The sequence below is a fragment of the Lutzomyia longipalpis genome, chromosome 3 (assembly GCF_024334085.1).
Source record: "Lutzomyia longipalpis isolate SR_M1_2022 chromosome 3, ASM2433408v1".
NCBI classification, from domain to species: domain Eukaryota; kingdom Metazoa; phylum Arthropoda; class Insecta; order Diptera; family Psychodidae; genus Lutzomyia; species Lutzomyia longipalpis.
This window is the reverse complement of record NC_074709.1, coordinates 7,964,775-7,974,847: the sequence shown is the minus strand read 5'-3', so window position 1 is coordinate 7,974,847 and position 10,073 is coordinate 7,964,775. Positions and strand designations below refer to the sequence as shown.

General features: G+C 37.0%; 1 protein-coding gene across 1 annotated transcript; it reads left to right on the top strand.

Annotated features, from left to right (window-relative positions):
• Window positions 1–3,573: 3,573 nt before the first annotated feature.
• On the top strand, window positions 3,574–8,506 carry LOC129791816 (toll-like receptor 4). The gene is made up of 6 exons (XM_055830356.1): window positions 3,574–3,938; window positions 4,194–4,368; window positions 5,775–6,874; window positions 6,937–7,153; window positions 7,224–7,486; window positions 7,551–8,506. Exons 2-6 carry the CDS (start codon window positions 4,198–4,200, stop codon window positions 8,404–8,406), a joined length of 2,607 nt encoding a protein of 868 aa, XP_055686331.1. The 5' UTR covers window positions 3,574–3,938; window positions 4,194–4,197; the 3' UTR covers window positions 8,407–8,506.
• Window positions 8,507–10,073: the final 1,567 nt, after the last annotated feature.

The window sequence follows — 10,073 nt, the reverse complement described above, 5'->3', positions numbered from 1 at the left end:
TGAGATTCAAAAGGAAAAATCTCCGTTGACGAATAATCTCAAGAAATGAAATATAATTTATCTAATTGATGAATGATAAATCCCTATATATTATGATGGAGAAACATATGAAAAGAATTACATATATGATGTAAAGGAGTAGGGCCATCCAGGAGGGGACATAGCATCAAAAGACCAGCAATATCATCAATGCAAGCAATGCCAGCAAAGCCAGCAATTGACAAAGCAACAAACATCTGAAGGCGAAATTTCTCTCTTAGTTCTAATTGATTTCCCCCCTAATTAAGTAATTATTTAGTTAACAGGACGTGGCGATAGTTGATGAATATACGAAGAATTGGAAAATCCTTCTCCACAAATTTTGGGATGCTCTGAGTAAATCATTATCTAATGAGATGTATATAGACGGTGTATTTTCCATCAAACCCAATGTTTGTACACACATGATGGTCCCTTTTTGAGATCACACACAAAAGGCGGATGCGGAGGGATCTGTGTGAGAGGAGAATAATTTGAACGAGAGTATGTCAAGTGACACACATCTCAATTGATTCCCTTCGATATACGTCCCCGGCAATCAACCACAAATAATGAGCTCAGAAGCCACCCCCGTTCCGTCGTCCCGAAAAAGGGATTTTTCCTGCAGCGCACAGGCAGCATACGGGGGTTGTATGTTTGCCCTCGGCAATTGCACCACCACCACCCGGCAAGGGGAGAGTTTTGCGAGAAATCCGATGGTGTAGTCAATCTCGCAACCAGTCTCCGTGGGGGTGGACGCATGTAAACGCCATATAATGTGTAAACAATTCCCAAGGGGTTGGGCGCGCAACCATTGAGAGTGGAGAAAGAGCGGCAAAACGACGACTCGCACCCTCGCATTACCTGTTGATTCCCAAACACAACGGCACGGGCTTTGCTAGGGGTAGAAGGAGATTTATCCCTCTCGCTTTATCCGGCGAGAAGTGGGAAACCACTCTATCGTCGCCACCCCACACTGACGACCCTATTCCACCCCCTACAGGAGCACCCAGTCAGCTACAGCGAGCTCACATAGCCCAGAGGGGTTGGCATTTTGTGCCGAACGACCCCCATGCGAGGGAAAGTCTTTTCTCTCTCTAAATTACATACCTCAAAATTATATTGAATCTAATAGCGTGCAATTAATTTCCAACGTACAACACCCACGCACGCCCGCATGCGAAGACAATTAAATGTAAGAATTAGCGCAATTTTCAAAAATATTTTCTCACAATAATCACTACGATGGCATCCACGGAAAAGGTAAGAATTTCCCAAATTGAAATTCTCACTTTATGGCGGGAAAAAGGCCATAAATCAAGCAATGTGAAAAATTGTGATGAATTCTATCTGTGATGTACGCAAGCAGTTATTGCGGAATTTCCCAAAAACGTGCCTTCCTTGCGTGTTTTATTGGACCGTCAGACCAAAGATGGAAAGCAACAATTTCTCAAATGATGAATTCCTTTGGCGTGGAAAAGGATTTTCAGAGGTATTTTGAAAATATTAATATATATTTTCTGAAAACAAATTGAATACCTATGAAAATTTGAAATAAAATGGTTGAGAAAAAATAATTCTCTGAAAAATGATTAAAATTGCTTTGTTGTAAATAAAGGAGCTTATTCAGGCATATATGGGTGTTACCTATGATTCTAGGAAATCAATTTTATCAAGAATTTTATCTATCATTACTTTTTAGAGAGTCAAAGAGGAATATTAAAAAGCCAAAGAAACTCCCCATTTTCCAGAAAAAAATTCAGCAAAGATTTCACACAAAATGCAAAAATGTGTGCGTTCATTATCCATTTTGGCTCCCTTTAAATGTTTCAAAATATTCACGTCAATGTTTCATAATGAAAAAAAATCATCGGATCAAGTCTAAACAAGGATTAAAATTATTTCCACAAATCAAGAAACATCCGAAATAAATAAATAAATAAATTCACCATTTTACCCCAGATTCCCCAATATACTTGAATAGCCTCCTTTAGTAACAAGCTTTTTAATTCTAATAATTTCTCAAGGACTAAAAAAATATTTCGAAAAATGATTACTAAAGAAACATTCGATGAATAATATCAAAAATTCAGATCGATGAGAAAAGCTTGAAAATGCATTTTGGAAATATTTAATGATGTGGAAAATCGCGACTTTTAACGTTCTATATATGGTTCAAGAAAACGAATATATATTCAACGTTATTTATTACATCCTGCTCTATCCAATTAAATGCGAATTATTTCCCATCTTCCTTGGAAAATATGGGAAAACTTAACTTTTTTTATGAATTTTTACATTTTTCTTATTTTCTTTTCAATTGCAGAAAAATTAAATAATTCTAATAATAAATTTGCATCATTTTTAATGTATTTTAGGAAAATATATAAATCCTGGAAATGAATTTTCCGAGTAAAAGTCAATTCAAAACAATTTACATTTAAAAGTAAAATTTGCTACAGATTTTCCCGGAGAATCAATTGAGAAAAATACCAAACAAACCATTTTCGATGCAGGACAAAAGCCAAAGTTGCTTGGAGAATCAAATACATCCGATTGTCCATCTGCCAGAAATGCCCCCCAACTCCTCCTTTAGTTTTTCCGTCGAAATGAGAAATCTCCTTCAACGACAATCGGATTTATTATTATCCATTGTGTTCGCATATCGTGACCTTTTGAGAAATTGACAATAAATGTGGGCGGAGGATGATGGAGAGAGAATGCACTTGATCGGATAAAGAAAAGTTGCAGGACTTCCTTGGCTATATATTCCTTCGGAAAATTTAACCCCGCTTGAGTGGTTTAGGGATCAATTGAACTTTTTTATATTGGCAAAAAGAAGCTAAAAGAGGAGAGGAAGCTAGAATATGTCCCTTCAAGTTGGGGATTTGAATACAAAAGTCCAAGTGGCTGCGATGGGGAGCACAAGTGAGTGACCCACCACCAGGACATTGAAGGAAGATTTGCAACAATCAATTTTTCTTTTGAACAATTCTTTCATAAAGCTCCTTGGACTCCTTCAGGGGGTTTGAGGAGTGCATCGCATATTGGTCCAATTGTGAGGGGTGGGTGACTTTTCCACATATTGAGGAGCAGACTTGCAAACTTGGGGATAGTTTTGTATGAGCGGACGAGTATTTGGCGCTAATGGGCAATTAAAAGCTCCGGTATGGCGAAGATTCAGCAGACTTGCCCCAGCGAGAACTTTGCAAAACGCAATGTCCAAAGTTTGGGCAAAAGGATATTTTGTTGCTAAGTGGTCTGTTTCCATAGAATTTCCCTCCTCAACTTCTTCCCATATATCCTCTTTTTTTCCAAAGGGTGGGGGTGTAAAGAAAAGGCCAGGTAAGGGCTCTGCAGAACAATCCCACTCTCAACCCTTTTGCTCGAGAGAGAGATTTAATCGTTGAGATTTTGAAAATTCTTCACAAATACTTTATGGGAAATCTTTTTGCCATGAAATGTGGTATGAATTCGTAAAAGGTATCTTCACTATCTTATCAGGTGAGCAACTGATAATTTTAGCCATAATCTAATGGTGCAGATAAACCATTCGTGCTCCGTATTTCTCCAGTTTGTCTCACAACCTGCAGCACAGAGCAACGATTTTTTTCTGTGTGCCCTAAATAGAGTTTAAAATATATCTTTTTTAATGGATTTAATCCTGCAGTTGTGCCTAATTTATCCCTTTTAGTGATCATCTTATACTCCCCTAGAGCCCCCAAAGAACTGCGAAAAGATTATTTGAGAAACCATCACCTTCAAGGTGATTGATTCAATCGAGGACAGTGAAAATGAGATAAAGGAAAGAAATTTTCTCAGTGATTTTTCCAATGTGAAAAAATGTGCGATTGAAGGCTTAATTTAGAAGTTTTGCGCTACGAAGAGACTTTTCATCGATAATTCCATCCACCTTATCAGTGAGTCACTTTTTTTTTCGGCACCACACTGTTGTTCATATTTGCGCCTTCCATTTTAGTGCAGTGATTCAGTAAATCCCTCTGCAAATCCTAAATCAAACTTAAGGAAAAAGAAGTCTTAACCCTTTCAGGCTTTAATTGATTGAAAAAATGGGGTTTTCTTGATTAAATTTAACTCCTGTGGTGTAGTGGGTAACGCCCCTGTGCAGCCTTTATCACTGAATTGTTTTTTTTATCTATATCTCTCGTGTACAGAACAATGAATTCGGTGGTGTGGAGCTTCATTCTTGGCATTACTTTCTACGTTGCATCAGTGGGGAGTTTGATTCTTTGTCCAGCAGAGTGCCATTGTGCCCTCCATGGGATTAATCTCAATGTAGACTGTTCAGGGCTGGCCATTTCGGAATTGCCAGATCTCTCTGAGCTTGAGGTGAGTTGATTGAGGAAAATGTTTCGATTAATTCATTTCGAATCCGATTTTAGGAATTTTAATGCTTTGAGTTTTTTTATTCGTCTTGAAAAACAAAGATTTGATTAAGATGTAAACTGCTAAAGCCCAGCTTAAGGAAAACAAATCGAAAAAAATCGATTTAAAACTGATACGCAAAATTAGGAAAGTCGTAGTTTTAAAATTGGGATCAAAGTCTTGGAAACGTTAATATTCCTTAATAATTTTAAAGATTTTTCATCATATTTTGTATTTTCTGTTTTTTTTTGAGAGTAAATTGTTGTTTATTCCGAATTGTTTTTAAATCAAAATCTTATCTCTGAATTTAACCTCGGATAAGATGATCTACTACGTCTGTGGCCTATCAAGGTTCCTTTATTTCTTTCCAATCTTTATTGTTTTTCTTTAGATGCTTTCCAATAGTAAAATAAAATTTAAGAAATAAACTTCAACTTTAATTTTTAAAGTAATTCAAAGTAAAATTTAAAAAATTTTCTTCTAATGAAATCTGTAAGCAAAATTTTATTTTAAATCAATAATATGGAGGATCTGTTTACTTTACAAAATTAACTACAATGAAGAAAAAAATAAAAGAGGAATAAAATCAAAAAAGACAATAATAAAGAAAAATTTTAAAATTATATTTTTTAGATTTAAAAACTAAAATTTATTTAGATTAATTAGTACATTTTTAGGTTTTTGTTTATCTTCTAGGTGACTGTATTTACAAAATATATTGTTTATACAGTAATTTGATTAAAAATTAGAAAATACTGAAATTTTCAATCTGATTTCAAACATTTTAAAAGCATGCAATTGTATTTAATTTTTTTGTCTTTAAAGTTTCTTAATCTTCAAATTCGAATTCTTAATAACTTTAGAATACCTACTAAGGTACCTAATGTATTAGAGTACCTACCTACAGTCATCTGATTTTATTTTAAATCTCTGTAATCTCCTTAATCGAAATCCTTAAAAAACAATAATTTATAAGGGATTGTTAAATAATTTTATGAACTCGAGGAATTTTAGGAACGGTTTTCGACTCAATTATTCAATCAATAAATTTTAAAAATCGTTTGCATTCTAACTTAACGGATTAAATTTAAATTTTTTTTGGCCATTATGTTCCTGTCAATAATTATTGGATCATCCCTCAATTAATTACACGAAAATCCTTAAAATGATTCATAGAAAAGCCACTAAAACTTCTAATTAATATCCTTTCAATGAAATCGGTTAACTAATTTTAAATTTTTGTTGTCTTTTAAAGCGCTTTAAAGCCTTAAATTATAATCTTCTAATCATTGTCCTAATTTTTTAAATCATCAAATCCTGTAAAACTAATACTTTATTTATTTTTTAATTTCCTTCAAATCCCTTTGCAGGTGTCATGGCTGGATTTATCGGATAATGAGTTCACAGAAATTCCAGCTGAATTGCAGAACTTCCCTCAACTGGAAGCACTCGACATGTCGGGCAATAAGATAAGTCACCTTTCGGGATCATCCTTAAGTGGAATGCACAATCTCAAGACTCTCAACCTGGCACGCAATAACATTTCCAATTTGATGGACATAAATCCCAATACTCTCCTTCAACCATCACCCATTGCTATGCTGAATTTAGCCAAGAATCCCATCACGTCATTCTCCAGTGTTGAAGAGAATGCCATCTTGGTGAGTAAGACGCTGAAAACGCTCGATTTGAGTGAGTGCAAGATTGTTCGAATGGCGGGAAATCAAATGTTGAGTGGTCTGCTGAAGATTGAGCATCTCAACATGGCGGGGAATCCCCTGAGGACGCTCTCGAGTGTTGCCTCCGACAGCTTGACGACGTTGAATTTGGTCAATTGTCGCTTAGGCTCCCTCCCTATAGCTGTATTTGCCAATCTTCCGGCTCTTGTCCACGTGAACCTGGCAAGGAATAATCGTATCTCGCTGGTAACGAAGAATGGGGAGTACGTAGCATCGGAATCACTGAAGCGCATCGATTTATCCTACTGCAACATGGGAGGAGTTGAAATAGCTGGGTTTCCGCATTTAACAACAGCCGTCTTGCGTGGGAACATGATCAGACAGTTAGGTCAGGATATTTTCAAGAGCAACGTCTACCTGGAGAATCTCGATCTCTCCTTCAACGCCATCAGCTATGTTAATCCTGGAACTTTTAAGGATCTCGGGAACCTCAAGCATCTGGATATTTCATTCAATATGATCCCAAGGATAGACAGAGACACTTTCAAGCATAACAACATGCTAACAACGATCAACCTAAGTCGCAACTACATCGGGAGATTTAACAGGATTCAAGCCAAAGCTGTTAACAGTCTCAACATGAGTTGGTGTGAAATTATTGCAATTGACGCGGATGCTCTTCAAGGATGCCCCGTTTTGACGGAGCTTGATCTCTCCAATAATCTAATAACATCCATTCCTGATAATCTTAACTCACAAAGTCTCCAAACTCTTGATCTCAGCATGTGCAGGTTTGCTCCTAGCTGCTATGCTAAATCGTTGAGTTAAAGCTTTTTTTTTTCCTTCTCTTCAGGATCACCTCAATCAGGAATTCAACATTTTCGGATTTTCCCGAACTGAGTAGGATTAATTTGTCCGGGAATCGCTTCACAACCCCATTCAGAGTAGACTTCTTCTCTGACCTACTTTACCTCCAAGAAATCGGGTTAGGAGACAACCCCTGGCGCTGCGAATGTAGAAATACGGAATTCTACAAATTCTTCAGCTTCCTCGTTGAGCCACCTTCCAAGGTGAGATAATTAGCTGCTTAGAAGCTTTTAAAGTTCTGATTATTTCTAATCTGGATTTGTTCTGTTGTAGATTTGGGATAAGAGCCATCTTCGCTGCAACAGTCCTGATGATCTCTACGGGGTTCCGTGGGATGTAGCCTGCTTCCACATTTGGTATCCAAATGGCTCCAGTTTGGGAACTGCTGAAAAGGTCTGGACAATCATTATGGTCAGTATGATTGTCTTTGCGGGTTCAATTTGTATTATAATGAGTGTGAGGAAGTGCATCGATGGCAGGAAGCTAACAGCACGAGAGCGAGAAAGGGAAGAGTTTATTGAACATCACAGAGATATGTAAGAAAAAGCGTTTTGATGAAAAAAATGAGATTTGAGGATTTAACATTTTTTTTCTTTGTAGAATTCGCCAGAATAGGATGGCTATGGAGCAGGAAGCTCAGCTAAATGCACCTGATCCGAGGGAAACACGTCCACCATGCTATGAAGATGCAATCCTCATGCCACGCCTGGATGGCTCCTTTGCATCCCTCAATGAACTAAACATGAGGCGGGAGAAGCGACGGAAACTCCTGGACAAGGATGAGAATGAGGATGAGACAGATGGCGTTATAACGCGGAGGAATCGCTGCCGAAGTGAGGAAGTCCTTTCAATGCGAGAGAGTCGCACGGAAGATGGCCAGACGCGACGTTCTCGGAGGCAGAGAAATGCAAATCCCCCAGAGAGCCTCGAAATGGCCCGAAATACCCTAATTGAGCGTTCTTCGTTGCTTCCTCCACCCACAGAACCACCACCACCGACTCCCCCGCGAAATTCTGCATTCCGCGCCCAAGACAATGAGCTGCACTATCACTCCACGGAGGTGGTAAATCTCCATCTCACCACCGTGGAGATCGTGCCACGTACCCCAGAGGAGGAAGCGAGTGCAGGAATGGCTGAAATTGATCAGATCACAATGAGGGCGCGCAACGATGACGACACGAGCCCGTATGCGAAGAGGAAGCAGAAGCACATGTCCACCTTCAAGGGTGACGAAGAAGTAATTCTTCCCACATCCTCCAGGTCATCCGGAGAGCGTATTCACGTGGTTGACGATTACTTTGCTCCAGCTGAGAGCCCCAGGAAGAATCGCAGCAGCGATGAGGACTTTGAGAGTTTCTCATCGCGAGAAATTGATGAGATTCCCAGAGCAGTACAATCCGATGACAAGAGGGATGTGGGCCAAAAGGTCAGGAGACCCACTGAGAGTGATTTGTGATTTTAGTAGAATGGACTCTACCTTTGCATTTTTAATTAATTCGTTTATTTGTGTAACAACATTTTGTTTAATTTTCCAATACATTTCATGATTTCTTCAACGTGAAAGTTCTTTTTTTTGTAAATCTTTATTCATCTTAAAAAAAAAAGGAAAGAGTTGACGATTGAGGGAATACCGAGGTGTTAGAAGCTATTAAAATAATAATTTAGCTTGAAAATTCGTTGAAAATTGCGAAAATTTATTTAATTTTCTGTTGGCGGAATTGGCGGGAAAACGTGTTCGAAAAATTTACGCGGGAAAGCTGAAACTCGAAAAGGTGCGAGTCTTTACTATTGGAACATCACTCATATAAGGTTTTTACGTATTTCCACGAAATTTTCCAACAGGAACTGCTTTTTGAAGGTCAGGAAGTGACAACGAATAATACTGCGGAGAACAAAATGTTTGAAAATATACATTTTCTAAGACAAAGTTGTTCAAAACGACCAAAAAATCAGCTCATTTAGTTGAATTTTATCTACTAAACCTTTCAAAGTTATCTCATATTCGATATGAATTATTTAGCAGACGAATTCTTAAACCTTCCAACGTTATTTTCCCGCCAAAACTCACCTAACACGTGTTTCCCGCCTCAAGAAGTATTCCGACAGTATGTATAGGAAAAACCAGAAAACAGCGTAAAAACGAAGAAAATTGAAAAAAAAATTCTTCAAACTCTAAAAGGAAAAAGAAAAATCCAATCATGCATAAATAAAATACAGGAAAAGTGTTGAAGGGCCCGCGAAAAGCGGGTTTTCACCGTCTTCATTGTAAAAATTCAAACCATTGAGAAATATATTAAATTAAATGAAAAAAATTCAATAAAAAAAAGGAGTTTATTCATTTTAATATAGGGTTAAATTCACTAGTCAGACAAACCTAAGATTCCTTAAGAAAAAATTTATGATTCATTAAGAAAAATTTAGGATATGTGTTTAAGTTTTCTTACGCGAAACTTAAGATTTCTTCAGTCAGGCTGAATCGGGATAAATGCACATTTTTCGATGATTTTTTTTTCTTATCTCTTTCGGGCATCGAAATTCGTAAAAATCATCAAGAAATATGCACTTTGCTCGTTTTACTAAATATAAATTTTAAGTTTCGTTTAAGAAAACATAAAAAAAACTTAAATTCTTCTTAAGAAATTTTCAGTTTTCTAAGAATTCTTAAGGAAACTTAAGTTTATCTGACTAGTGAATTTAACCCATAGATCATAACCCATGACCTCATTCGTAAAAACAATCAATATTCGTATTTTCTTGAAGAGAATCAAAGAAAATAAGAGGAAAACAACGTCCAAATATTATTTTTCGTTGAATAATAAAATTCTACAAGAAGGTACGCGAAGCCCCTATTAAATATTCTTCGTGCAATTCAAACAATTTCAAGAATTATTGGCGCATCAATTAATTCCCCAATAAAAGTCACATTATGTATTCTGGATAATGCTCGAAAATGAGATTGATTTATGTGACAAAATAAATGTTTGATTAACAATCCGAATGGCACCTCTTTTACACCTTTTAAAGAATACCAAACCGTCAGCGAGTTGTGGCGCATGTTCACTTTTCCTCCTCAATCCCAAGAAAATTCCCTCTGGTATGCGGAAGTAAAAGAGAAAAGAAATG